Source organism: Apis laboriosa, unplaced genomic scaffold, assembly GCF_014066325.1.
Source record: "Apis laboriosa isolate Shangri-la unplaced genomic scaffold, ASM1406632v1 scaffold68_cov148, whole genome shotgun sequence".
Lineage (NCBI taxonomy): Eukaryota > Metazoa > Arthropoda > Insecta > Hymenoptera > Apidae > Apis > Apis laboriosa.
The window spans coordinates 2,858,619-2,872,992 of record NW_025224135.1 but is presented as its reverse complement, the minus strand read 5'-3'; the positions used below and the strand labels follow the sequence as shown (position 1 = coordinate 2,872,992).

The window sequence follows — 14,374 nt, the reverse complement described above, 5'->3', positions numbered from 1 at the left end:
ATTTAAACCAATTTGCGGAAGTTAAATGGCGAAACAAAAGGTCGCTTCTCCGAAATTTTGAAAGGATTATATAATTCGATTCACGAGACGAAATTCACGAGTCACTTTTTCCAACGATCCAGCCCAAAAAGATTTCGAAAAAAAGTTAACGAATATTCAGGGAACTCTGTTCATCAAGATTCCGAAACATCGTTTTTATTATGTTGTATTAAAATATTGAAGCGTAAAAAAAAGGAGAAAAAGAAACGAAATTAAAATTATCAAGTGGAACGTGTTAATCTCGCGAAACATTTTCATTTTGAGTATCGTTAATAATGGAAAATTAGATACGCACACACACATGCGCGCACGCGCGCGCGCGTGATAAAGATAGTAATAAACGTATGATAATCAAGGAATCAACAAACAGCGATAATGACAACGATAAATAAATTACTGTACACACGTATCTCTTGCGCGGAAACTAATGCGCAAGTATAAAATAAACGGAAGTGAATATGAATATTAACGATTTCCAGGAAATGTATCGCGTATATATGTGTGATATATATATGTATGAAATCATGATAACATGAATTTTCGTTCGTTTTTTTCCTTTGATAATTTTAGAAATCCATTAGGAGCTTAATTAGAAATCCATTACTCTTAATTACTCTTAATAGAGTATCATTCTATTTTGTATAAACAAAATGAATAGCGTGTAATTTTGTAATACAAAGAAAACGTATAATCTATCTTCATTAGAATAATTAATATTTTTTCAAACGTTTAATTTTTTTCAACGATACGAATCGATGAAAAATAAAATTAAAATTCCGCGAGTTTTATTATCACAGATTTAGATATTTCCTATACATATATAAACAGAATTATTATCTCGATTATTATCTCTGTTTATTAAGATATATATATATAGAGTTGTTGCATTTTCGAAGATGGCGATAAAAAAAAAAGAAAGAATTTAAAAAATTATTCGCAGATCCTTAATTTCAAGATTTTCGAGAAGGATCAATTCGTCAACAATTTAAAAGGGGAGGGGAAAAAAAAGAAAAAAATGGAGAAAAAAGGAAAGAAATTTAAAGCATTGAAAAAACATCTATCGTTTGTCGTCGTCGTTGAAATTCCTGTTGGATTACAAGGTGACGCGACAAAACGTTCAGAGATCATTACATAGTAGCATGTTTCTCCTCGAATATCAGAAAAGTGCACGTTTGGAACACGTATGTGCTCGAGAAGAATGTATACATACACACAAACACACGCACACACGTGCACGAATAAGGATAAAAGACTCCCTTTTTTCCGGACAAAGATCACCGGAGTCCTTATTTCCTCGAGATCTATCCACCTTCCCCCTCTTCGCCAATCCCATTTTCCACCGCTGTCTACTTTCACGGTAAGAAGCAGAGGTAATCTCTGGCAGCGTCAATGGAAACGGAAATCGTGAGACGAGCATCCAACACTGACATGTTCTCAGTGGAAACGCGGCAACATCGCGATTCGACGTTTTCTATCGATCGCTTTAATCAAAATATACAAATCATCCTCTCCTCGCGAAAAAGTTTCGCGTCGAAAAATTTGTTGTCGATCCTAGATTCTTGTGGCAAAACGGGAAAATAAACTAAAGAAGAAAGGCACGAACGATAATCCTTCACAGAAATTCGCATCATCGTAGATAGATTTTTCTCTAGAATTTTTAGATTTCATCTCAGAACCACCTGTTACATACACATTCATTAATCGGAACACGTCATATTTCAATTAAATACTGGATTTGGTAAGGTATATATAAATTTCACAGAAATTTCACTCAGGTTTCACTAGAATAGTCGCCAATTTTTCACTGCAACACTATTTATCCTTCGTTTAATTCCTTATCGAAATACATAAATTTCACAAAAATTATATTCTTTTCTTAATTCCTCATCGAAAAATGTATAATTCGAATTTGGAAGAAATATGGATAAATTTCACAAAAATTCTGTCGATAGATTGTCACTACAATAGTTTCTAATTAAATTCTTTTCGTCAAAGAAAACACATAGAATGATCCTAATTTAAAAACAGAGATCACGATCACCTTTTAATCGTGAATAAATTTCATAGAAATTCCATCAACACCTATTTTCTGGAACGATAACCGATACTTTCTAATTGGAAAGTCTGGCTTGATTAATTCGACTCTCCCCTTTGATTTTGAAAATAAATTCGATCAATTCTTTCTATCTGGATGAACGTAAGAATCGTAAAGGATAACGAAAAAGGAAAGCTCATTTTGATGGACTATCGTTCCACTTATCTTTAATTTTGGTTTAAGCAATGCCTGACGCATCCATAACCCCTGCAACGGGGAAGATATAGTGTATAGGTTTTGGTTGAATTTCGCGAAACAATATTGCGGCTAATGCCGATGACATACCAGCGCCATCTCGAGAACTCGGAAACTCTCGCGAATGGAAGGTTGGTGGCGACCCATCTAGGACAATACTCAGGTCTCCATGGTGACGTCACACTCTTGCCTGGAGTGACATCGTCGTTATATGGGGAATTGGAACTGGTGGTGATGATGCGCGGAAAGGAAATACTCTCGAAACGATCCTCCATGTGATCCTCATCTTCCTCTCCCTCTGATTCCAAGATTCCACTTGATTCGCGGAGAGAATCCGCACCCAGTTTACTTACGTACGTTCGTCTTTGTCTTTTTTATTTTTTTATCTTGGATTACCTCGACTTACATTATCAATAAACGATATCATTGATAATTGTTCAAAGGTTGCTAAAAGTATTATCTTGAATTGACTCGTGAAAATTGTATTTGGCCATTTGATTGTTCGTTAAAAAATTATCATATCAAATTTATTTGTTCGTTTTAAAAATTTTATATCAAAAACAAACGTTTCGAGTTTAAATAATTTAGCTAAGGTCAATTTTAGTCAAATTTATTATTAAGAAAAAATTAAGAAAACTAACTAGTTCGATTATAATGATTAAATTAAATTGATTAACAATCAAAACGAATTATTTAATTTCGAGAATCCTTATCGAGAATAAAAATTTAATTTCTTATTCCGTCATTTATGTGGAGTGTTTATATTTAAATTCATTTTAAATCAAATAATCAATATAAAAAAAATATCAGTATACTTACTTTCATCGAGGGGCTCTGCTATGCGACATTGCAATACGGTACTGCCTCGCGTCCAGTTGAGCGTTCTTTCGCCGTCTCGCTTTATCTAATATAAACATAAACTGCTTATAACTCGTTAATTAATCCTTATTAGACATATGTATATATGAACTTTTTTCATCGTTTCGATGTCTAAAATCCATCCTCCAAAGGTGTCTCACATTTTTATAAATACTCATTAATAATTTTTTCCAATAAACAATCATTAAATAATCTTCGCAACATTATATTCAAGAATGGTATTTTTTCTTAATAAAATATTTACCAAATCATCTGTACCAATGCAATTAATTATTCTTTCTCAAAAATAAGAACCGATAATTTAACTGTTGGACGAAACGCGTTCAAGTTTCAGTTCTTGTTAACCTTCACGCTTCATAGGATCGAGTTTCGCGAGATAAACCGTTTTAAAGCCAATAATTTTTATTCGAGAAACCTTTTATTCTTTATACTATATACTGTTTTTATTCACATAGATAGATTACCAATCCATTTCGATTCTCCTCTATTATTATTATTATTATTATTATTATTATTATTATTATTGCGTCACAAAGACTTCCCTTCCCCTTTCTCCCTTATTCGCAATCGCTCGAAAATCGTATCGCAGAAATTCAATTCGTATCACACGTTCCTAGAGCGTAGTAATATTATCGTCCCGAGATCGAGTAATATTAATTGCATTGCGATTTTCCTTTCGTCCATTCGTTCGGTGAACGACAATTAAGGCCATCGCTGCACATCGATTCCAAGCAAACGGATTCTCGGCGTAATTACGTCCACGGTTTCATCGATATCGCCGCAAGCTTTAATCGATTTAAACGTATCGTTAAAGCGCAGACACGCATATATGCAGTGTATGACACGTGCCGTGATCGAGATTCTCCTTTTTTTTTTTCTTTTTTTTTTCTTTTTTCTCGTCCATTCGAGAGAGAGAAAGAGAGAGAGAGAGAGAGATATCGGAAAAATTGAAAATCCGACTTGATTGGCCTATTTTCTCCTCCCGTCGACAATTTAGAAGGGTGTTAAGACGCTTGGATAGATGATATTCCCTCATTCTATTCGAGGAAAATTATTATATAAACGGGTCACTGTGGATCGCGTACTTCAAGAATTTTTTCTTGAGTCCATTGTGCGTCTAATCGAAGAGCAAGGAATATACATAATTTTTCTAACCGAGGGAATCTTTAGAGCTTGGCGAATTGATTTGCCAAATGTTGCAAATTTTCACTTCTGTGAGTCTCGTGATGGGTCAATTTTGGTTATTGGTTGGAGCTCAACGCAGAGTGGGGAATATCATTCATTTTTATGGGAGGAGGAGAAAGTTTGTTTATAGTATTTCGTTTCAGGTTTCCTGGGTGAGGCATCGAGACATACATCTGTTGACGGTCGGCCGTTACACGTACACGAGCGACCAACGCTTCGAGGCGTTGCACCTTCCCCATGCCGAGGAATGGACGTTGAGGATACGATATCCTCAGAAGAAGGATTCCGGTATTTACGAGTGCCAAATATCAACGACACCGCCTATCGGCCATCCCGTTTACTTGACTATAGTCGGTAAGGAAGACTTTCGAGTAAAGATGGAAAACTTTATTCTTCTCCAAGTTGAGGAAAAGTTTTTTTTTTTTTTCCAAGTTCTCGAAAGAAGGACCATCGTTCCATTAAACTCTGGAGAACGAGCTAGTTGGTTAGTTAATCGTCAGAGTTTCGAAATATAGAAATAGATTTATAAGAATGAGATTGGAAAAAATAACTTTCGAGTGCAATTATTTCTGTTTTGATATCTTCCTTCTCTCCCAGTTTTATTCGTATATATTATATCTTCGTAACAACTGAGTTCCCTCAAATCTTGAAGTCGTCCATTTTTCGAACTCGCGCGAAACAAATATCAAAAAGAATATAAAATCTCATCGTTTCAACGCTCGATCGAGTTAATTTTTTTGTGAAGGAAACGTTCGATTTGTTTGAATTTTCATATCTGAAGAATTAATCGCGTGTTATAAACGAAAGCATGGAATAAGAGCTCTTCCCACCTTTGATATTTTTATTATAAACAATTCGATAGATTCATACGACGCAAGCATAAATTTATCATAAATATAAGTATATATCTTTTGTGAAATTCGTGAAGCGTGTAACATTCGGCTGCTCGTTTTTCGATCATCGATAAAAAAAAAAAGAAGTTTAAAGAGAAATCGCGTAACAATTTGCAGGTCGTACAAAGGGTACAGATTCGCTATTCGAGAAACGATCTTTTGAATTTGTTAAATATTCGAGGGGAAGAAAAAAAATACTTTTACTTTCCCTCTTGTTTTGTCCTTTACGTGTAAATGGGCTTTTGTGAAAAATTCAATTCGAAAGCGCGCGCAAAAGTGGAGACTTTGCCCTTTGAAACGAAATTAACCGATATTTTTTTCCCCTCTTTCTCGATCTTTCTTAAATCGACTGTATTCCCTCCAAAATTTCCCATTCACGTAAATATAGCCTTTTCCTTAATTTTTCCTCATCGATATATAATATAATATAATATAATATAATCCTCATAACATATAATATAATACTTGAAGAAGAAAAAATACGATAAATCGAGAATAAATTTCACAAAAATTATATTCTTTTCTTAATTCTTCACCAAAATATATAATATTGGAAGAAAGATACGATAAATCGAGAATAAATTTCACAAAAATTATATCCTTAATTCCTCGCCGAAACATATAATATAATTCGAACTTGAAAAAAAAATATATACGATAAATTTCATAAAAGATAGAACTCGTCACTCTTCTTTCTCGATCTTTCTTAAATCGAGCGTATTCCGTCTAAAATTTCCATCCGCGTAAATATATTAAGAAGAAATTTAGAAAAAAACCTAAGTAACCTGATACGAGAGAAATAGTTCGCGCTAGTTGGAGAAAGATCGGGAAGAATTTTCGTCGTTGGCAGAGAAGAAAACGAGCGTAAAGTATTTCTCGATCGATGCGTTTGAAATTCGGTTAGAAGATAAATGTGTAGCGAAAGGGATTAATCGAGGATACGCGGAAGATTTCACGCGAGCGTTACAAAGGCGGGTTTTCGAAACGAGGCCGTCCGCGGGCTCGTATATCCTAGCCTTTAATGACTGGTCCGATATCCTCCTCACCTTCTCGTACTATTAAACAAGAGAGAGAGAGAGAAAGAGAGAGGGAGAGTGGGAGAGAGGGAAGAAGGGAGGGAGAGATCTTATCGCGCTGACTTGACCTGAAAACGCTTTGCCAACGTACGCTTTCGTATATTCTCTCTCATCGTTCGATCCTTTTTCGATGTCTCGTTTTAAAAATATTTTTCTTTCGATTCGAAATTCAAAAAAAGAAAAAGAAACCGCGTGTTTTCACACTACTCCGTCGTCGTTTCAATTTAAAAGCAAAATGTTAAAAATGAGAAAATACAGTTCAAACTTACGATTTAAAAGGTAAAAATTAAACGAAAATTCTGGTTGAACGGTGAGCGAGGCAATTAACCGAGCGGCGGTCAACTATAGCTATATGAATAAAATTTACTTAGTGCTTTATTTTTACGTCGTAAGTGATAAATAAAAATTTATATTTTAATTGTAGGTAAATGAGTAATTTTTATCTATATTAGAAGAAGGAATGAATCGATGATAAAAAATCTCTTGCTCGATCATTTAAAATGTATGAAATGCAAAGAAAAAGAGCGATCAAAGTTGTTGTAAGAACCGAAATTACAACGATAGATTATCAAAAGTAAAAATAATATTGATATTCGTTATAATTTCAATTATTATTGTTTTTTGATTTTGATCATCAGGATCGTTTTACATTTTATTTTTGTATCTTGTGAACCCGTTGATATTCGATTAATTCATCCGTTGTATGTTTTCACTTACCAGGTCACTCCCGTGCGTGTTTACATTAAAGAGAATTAGAGATAACAAAAATAACGCGTATTCGTATATGTACTCACATATATAAAAGAAATGTTGATTTTTTATAACGTATCTAAAAATCATCGAAATCCATCCTGATAAAGATTCCGACTTTTTCGAATAATCGTCATTATTTTTTATTTGGATTTATTAAACGAATAACGAATAAAATACATTTTTAAAAATTATTGACGCAGGTGAATATATTTTATGAGACAAATTACTAATTGTTTTACCAATGACAAAATTATAGATAAATCTATCGATCCATAAATTAAACGACCCTAAAAAAAAAAATATATATATATATATAAAAGAATTCTTGATCAAAGTTGCAAAAAATTATATATAACGACATATATCAAAAATAAAAATGATATCGTTGTAATTCTGATCGTCAAGAATCACTTTTATATTTTGTTTTTGCATCTCCGTGAACCGAATCTCGCCAAAAAAAAAAATGAAAAAAAGAAAAAACTTCGTTTCAGAACCGATCACCATCATCATAGGAGCCCCTGACCTGTTCGTGAACAAGGGTAGCACGATCAACCTAACCTGCGTAGTGAAGTACGCCCCGGAACCACCGCCCATGATGATCTGGAGTCACAACAGTGAGGTGGGTATAATTCTCTCGAGAGGTGGTGGGGGGTCCTCGCGACGCTCTCGATTCGATTCGTCGAGGATAGCACGTGGGCCGGGCGCGTGTTTATTAATCCGGGCGTTCGTTTTTCGCTTCGTTCCCTTTCGCTCAAAGGGAATACGGGAGAGCATTCTTCTCGCGAAACGAGAAATACCTTTTGTCCTCCTGTTTTATTACAGGCCAATGCGAGTATCCACTGAATGTTGTGTTCGCTTTTCCATGTATAAATAAATGAGAAACCGGCCGCATGGAGTGCTTCGAGGAAATGATTGCGAAATTGTTTTCTCTCTCTCTCTCTCTCTCTCTCTCTCTCTCTCTCTCTCTCTCTCTCTCTCTCTGTTCTTTCTTTGAGAAAGAAAGCGCGCACGCATCAGTCACGGCGTTTCATCCCGAAAATCGGGGAAAACTTACGCGGTTAATCTTCGCTCCCCTTCCAAAAGAATTGTTTTAATCGAAAATTTCTTTTTTTTTTTTTTTAAGAACTTTTTCGAAAGCAGTATTATAAATTTTGAAAAGGAATATTCGTCGTGTATTTCTGTGTGTATCGTTTAGTTCGAGTGTGTATATAAACGCAACGAAGCAATTTCTTGATCAACAATTTGCCGAGCTTTGGATTATTTATTTAAGAAAAGGGTCTACGTTGCGTTCGACCGAGAGAGAAGTTTAAAAATATTTTTCGTTACACTATATAAAAACAATGGATATTAGGAATAAAGAGAAATAATATTGTTATTATTAACTTTAAATTTAACTTAATTTACATTGATGTTGCGACGGCGGCGTTCGTTCAAAGGATTAATTTCAACGAAAGAGACGCATTAACGTCACAACAACAACAACAACACAACAACAACAACAACAGTTTACAGTTTCACAGTGGTTTGTAAAGCACAGCTCAAAAAAAAAAAATGAAGCTGTTCAAATTATATCACGAAACATTGCCGTTCTCCTGGTCGAGTAAAGAAATAAATCCCGAGGTAAATAAATCGCGAAATAGAGAGAGAGAGAGAGAGAGAGAGAGAGAGAGAGAGAGAGAGAGGAGGGAAAAAGTAGGTCAACGTGTATTATATTTGTGTAAAAAAAAAAAAAAAAAAAACAAACATATTTCTTCTCCTTCAAACGGATCCATCCTGTTATTGTGGATTCTATTAAATCTACTGATTGAAGGATAAATACGATTCGGTTGTACTCCTCTTTCCCCTCTGTACAAACGTATGCCCGCGTTAAATAACGTTTTTTTCAACGTTAAATCGAATAAAAAGGGGAGAAAACCGTATATCTCCTGCGCTTCCATTCAACGAATGCAACGAAACGCGACGAATATATATCTTTATATATATATATATATTCCACGGTTTACAAGCGTCTTCTCCCTTCGCTTGAAATCCTGTACAAGTGCAATTTTTTCTCCCTTCCCTTCCGAAGAAGTAATCCGGACTTAATCCGGGGAAGGGGGAACGGAGAATTTTCTTCTTTCCTCTGACCGTTTGATTTTCACGAAGTGAATCGAAGAATTTATCAGACTGCTTTAGAGAAAGATTAACGTAACCTCTTTATTTTTTAAAAATTTAGTTGTATTTCATCGATTTCGATTCCTATTTTCTATAAAAAAAATAAAGGAAAAAACATGTATATATACGTACGCGCACGCGCGTCTGTGTGTTATTATATTATATATAATACACACACATACACACACACACACACATATCCGCGAAGGATTGAAAGAGAATCGACGAAAGGGAGGAAGGAAATGGGATGAGAAAAATAAAGATGTTTTTATCTCTCGTTGCAGGTAATTAACTTCGACTCGCCGCGGGGAGGTATCAGCCTGGTGACGGAGAAAGGGCCAGAAACGACGAGCCGTTTAATGATCCAGAAAGCGGTGATCACCGACTCTGGGATATATACCTGCGAGCCGAGCAACGCGAATCCGAACAGAATTAAGGTGCACGTTGTTGACGGTGAGTTGAACGTGCGAAACGAAATTTTCTAATCCTTTTCAACCCAAGAGTTTAATCTCTCGTGATGTGAACGCGTTGAATTCTTCTACGATCAGAAAAATGAAAAAAGAAGAGAAAAAGAAAGAAAGGATAGAGAAAATATATATAGTGCGGGGGGGGGAGAAGAGGGGAGAATGTTTAAACGCGATTCAAACGCGATTTAAAAATCGAGAATCTCGAACCGCGAATTCTCCCACCTGCGGATTGATTTTCAAATACGAAAGATAGTTGGAGAATGGCGAGAGATGTAACGGAATCCAAAAGTGATTGTGCATATTAATGACAATACTTGTACTATATTATTTTCGTGCTCGAGAGAAAAATCGAATACATGAGAAAAAAAAAATTTTTTTCTTTCTCATCTTTCTTGGGGAAAAAATGCATGGTACGATCCTTTGACGCGTATAGAAATAAAAAAAGAATTTTCGTATGATGCGATCGTATTATCATAGAAGAGAAAATTTCGCGATACATACGTCACCTGTCACGTGTATAATATACGGGAAAATCGTATATCGCCGTGCAGTTGAAAATTTACGTGACGCGTGCGTCCATGTCGTTAGCCGTAGAACAGGAATTCCCCCATTACGCGTACGTTCACGCCGATAGAATATGAAATCTCCCCATGACATTCACGTACATTCTCGTCGAATAGAAAAAAAAAATCTTTCCACGACGCGATCGTATGCATCGATTATCATAGAAGAGAAAATTTCGCGATACATACGTCACCTGCCATGTTATAAATATAGGGAAATGATCGTAGAATAGGAAATCCCTAGAACGCGTAACCATTCACGTCAACCGTCACAGAATAAAAGATCTACCATGACCGTCATAAAATAGAATAATCTTCGTGTGCGTCCACTAACACAGGATAGAAAATCCCCGAATGATCCGATCATGTATCGCCATCGGAATCGAAAAATCCCCCATGACGCGTACGTCCACGTCACCCGTCACGGAATAAGAAATCCCCATGACCGTCATAAAGTAGAAAAATCCTCGCAATACGATCCTCAACTAGCATAGAATAGGAAATTCTCACGATCCGATCATATTGTATATCGCCGTAGAACAAGAATTCCTCTATGACGCGTACATTCACGTCACCCGCCACGATGTAAAAAATTCCCATTACAACCGTCATAAAATAGACCGAAATCCACGCGATGCAATCTACACTCGTGTTCGTCGACTCGGTACGGAGTGGAAAATATTCGCGTTACGCGCATTGCGAATCCCACTCTGCTGAGAATCGCCCGATTTTTCGACCTTTTCCCAGTTGATCGAAATTCGTTTTTTCCTCCTCGAAAACTCGCCTCTCGTTCCAAAGACGAAAGAGACGAAAGAGAGATACGCTCTAGAGTCGACGTTTTGTTCGAATCGATCGAGCAAAGAGAGTGGGAGAGGAGGGGGGACTGAGAGAGGGAGACGGTTAGAATTTAAAAATTCGTAAAGAGGCGTTACGTCGACAGTGGAATCTCGACGAGTGGATACGGAGGCGCGAAGTTGACACTGTTGCCAACTCGAATAGCAAGGCGGAGGGGAAGGAACGAGCTTAAACGCGCCACGCGGTTTCACGTTTCATCGTAGTCCGGTTTCACTCTCTTTCTCTCTCTCTCTCTCTCTCTCTCTCTCTCTCTCTCTCTCTCGAAAATTTTTACAAAACGAAATTTTCCGGGATTTCTGCCTCCTTTCAAATTTACTTTTATTTATTTATTTTTATTTTTTTTTTCTTTCCTCCTTCGAAATGAAATTAGAAATTTTAGAAAAAATATCGATGGAGAGAATAAGATCGATAAACATGGTTTTATCCGGTAAATTATCAATCTCGTCGTACCTTATCAACCTGTTCCCGGGCAGCGAGAACGATGGAGACGGTGGATAATTCGAAATAAGTTAAGCCCGAGTTTCCGGCTGGTTATTTATCAACTTCAAGCGTTAATTGCTCGGTACAATGGGTCGCGATACACCTCCCTTACCTGACGCGAATGCGGATCGATGCGACACGTCGGTCGGTGTGCAACGACCGGTGATTTATCACCGTCATCAGCGAAACGTCTGCTCCCTTGTTCTTTCTCTTGATCGTTCCCTCACGAATCGATCGAAGGGCCGGCCCCCTTGTTGTTTGTCGCCGTTACAGCGACGAACAGGGGACGCAAAGGCGAGGCGCGAATTTTGAAATCACGCGGAGAAGAATCGTTCGTTTGAAAATGAATAGATAAGATTGAACAAATTAAATGAATAAATAAATAACGGAGGGGAAACGATTGTGTGTTGCAGAGGAAAGGCCGGCCGCCATGCATCACGGAGATGGAAGTTCGTCGTACGCCGAGACACTGCCAATGTGTTTTATAATTTTAATAGTAGCCAATGTAATATTTGTATAAGGGAGGGGGGTATATATAGAGGATCGAAGAGATTAAAGGGAGAAGGGATTAAGAGAATTTTTACCCGGAATTTTCGCGCGGTTTCGTGAATGATTCGCACTGCCTCTGTTAACTGATCCGATAACATTCGCTCGGATATAAATATTTGCGCAGGGTAAAAAAACCGGATAATTACCTACATTTACATTCAATTTCCGTGACCAAAGAGTTTTCGATATATCAGCACGGCACAATAATCGATAAGAGCGTAGTATTTTGTTAAGATATATCATCAAGGGCGAATAACGTACCGACGTTCAAAAATTTATTGTATTATTTGTAAATAAATTTATTGTATGTACATATCAATAAAAACGATTGTCTTTACCTTTTTTTCACTTCTCTTTTCTCTAAATATTATCAGAGGGGAACAAATTTTATATATATAAATATATATATATATATATATATTTTTCTCTACCGAATTACCCAAAAATTAGCCGATAAACGCAAAAAAAATTTTTTTTTTTAATATGTTTTCCAAATGTTTCATTTCAAATTATTCATAAATTATTTAGAAAAACGTTATGCAGAAACGATTTTCATCGTATGGTAAAATTATTCGATACAAAAAAAAAAAGAAAAAAAAATTGGTTCATAACGGTGTATGTGTATATAATAAACTACTAAAAAATTCGTTTCTATCGCACCATGAATAGAACGAAAGAAGAAATCGGAAAAAAAAAAAAAAAGTGGACTTTACTTTTCAGCTTTCCACGATCACGTTTTCAGTCGAAGAAACGATGACATAGCGACGATACTGCTAACGACACCGTCGATTACTTTTATCTCTCGTTATCGTGCGTCAATTAATGAGCACGGTGCAACTCGCATACCCCCTCACATATACGCGCTGAATGCGGATTAAACGGAAGTGGAAGTCGGAAGAAAATCGTGGCCCAACGAGATATACTCCTCTCTCGAGCGACGGATACAAAAAAGAAATTTCGTGTCCTCTAATGCCGCCGAGTTGAGAATATAACGCGTTGAACGCGATTCCCGATTCTTCCGGGAAGAGAGAATTCCATCTCCTCCTCCTCCTCCTCCTCCTCCTCTTTCAACTGGTCGGGCACAAAGGTTGAACGCGTGCGCCTAAACCAGAACCATTTTCAATGTTCGACCTTCCCCGCGAAAAACTGGGTCGTCCCGACTTTAAAACGACTGTTCCACGTTTCCCCGTATCGAGGTTGCAGAGTTCACCGTCCCCTTTATTCACTTAAAGTTGGAAAAGGCGATTTCTCGTGGCCGGATTCCCCGATCCGGTAAACGATCGGACGAATGCATCGGCGGTAACGATGGGAATATTCAGTTGGCCGCTGTACACCGAGCCGTGTTCAAATAGTCGATAAAGTCGACTATTTTCGGCTCCCTTAGGCGTGGAATCATCGGCGGGGCGGTCCACGCGCGTTGCTGCTGCTGCGTTTGCTGTTGCTGCTGCTGTTGCGATTTCGCCCAACCGTTCTTCTTTTTCTTATCTCGTTTCCGCGGATGCTCGACCAGCGTTATCGATTTGCCGAACACGAAGAGGCAGGGGCCGAGATAGGGTCGGAAATCGGGTATATTTTGTTTATAGATCAGGCTGAAACCGCCCGTGTCCGCTTCTGGATTCAACGGTACGTCCATCACCACTGAAATCAATTATAAAATTAATCTCCTTCTCGCGCTTTTCTTCCGGAAACGTATCTATTGAGAAAAAATATTTCCTAATTTTAAAGCGAAAATTTATTCCGAAAATAGTGATCGTCGAATGGATGGATGAAAGATCGTTAGAAAGATGGAATCTTCCTCTTTAAAACGTTTTTCGATTCATCTCGATATCATATCCGGTTCCCGAGATATCATCGCGTAAAGAAAAGTATAATTTTTTATCGTTTGACTTAAACCTGATCAAATTCTATTAAAATTAGAAAAACTTTGAATTGCTATAACTCCGAACGTAATGATTTCCGGTGAACGAATGAAAGATCGTTAGAACCGCGGAATTTTGCGCTTTAAACGCTTTTCGATTCATCTCGATACGATTTTCGATTATCGAGATATCGTCGTGTAAAGAGAAGAGTAATTTTATCGTTTGACTTAAACCTGATCAAATTCTATTAAAATTAGAAAAACTTTGAATTGCTATAACTCCGAACATAATGATTTCCGGTGAACGAATGAAAGATCGTTAGAACCGCGGAA

The 14,374-nt window shown here is 36.9% G+C and overlaps 2 protein-coding genes across 2 annotated transcripts in view; one reads left to right on the top strand and one right to left on the bottom strand.

Moving 5' to 3' along the window:
- Positions 1-12,520, top strand: part of LOC122718733 (zwei Ig domain protein zig-8-like) — a 30,407-nt gene extending 17,887 nt beyond the window's left edge. The window contains exons 3-6 of the mRNA XM_043944027.1: positions 4,537-4,747; positions 7,607-7,734; positions 9,554-9,722; positions 12,048-12,520. Coding sequence (XP_043799962.1) covers positions 4,537-4,747; positions 7,607-7,734; positions 9,554-9,722; positions 12,048-12,154 — 615 coding nt within the window. The 3' untranslated portion in view covers positions 12,155-12,520. The remainder of the gene's footprint in view (positions 1-4,536; positions 4,748-7,606; positions 7,735-9,553; positions 9,723-12,047) is intronic.
- A 414-nt stretch (positions 12,521-12,934) lies between these two features.
- LOC122718874 (tubulin glycylase 3A-like) overlaps positions 12,935-14,374 on the bottom strand; it is a 5,633-nt gene continuing 4,193 nt past the window's right edge. Inside the window, exon 8 of the mRNA XM_043944249.1 lies at positions 12,935-13,827. Within this exon, the coding sequence (XP_043800184.1) occupies positions 13,499-13,827 (329 nt within the window). The 3' untranslated portion in view covers positions 12,935-13,498. The remainder of the gene's footprint in view (positions 13,828-14,374) is intronic.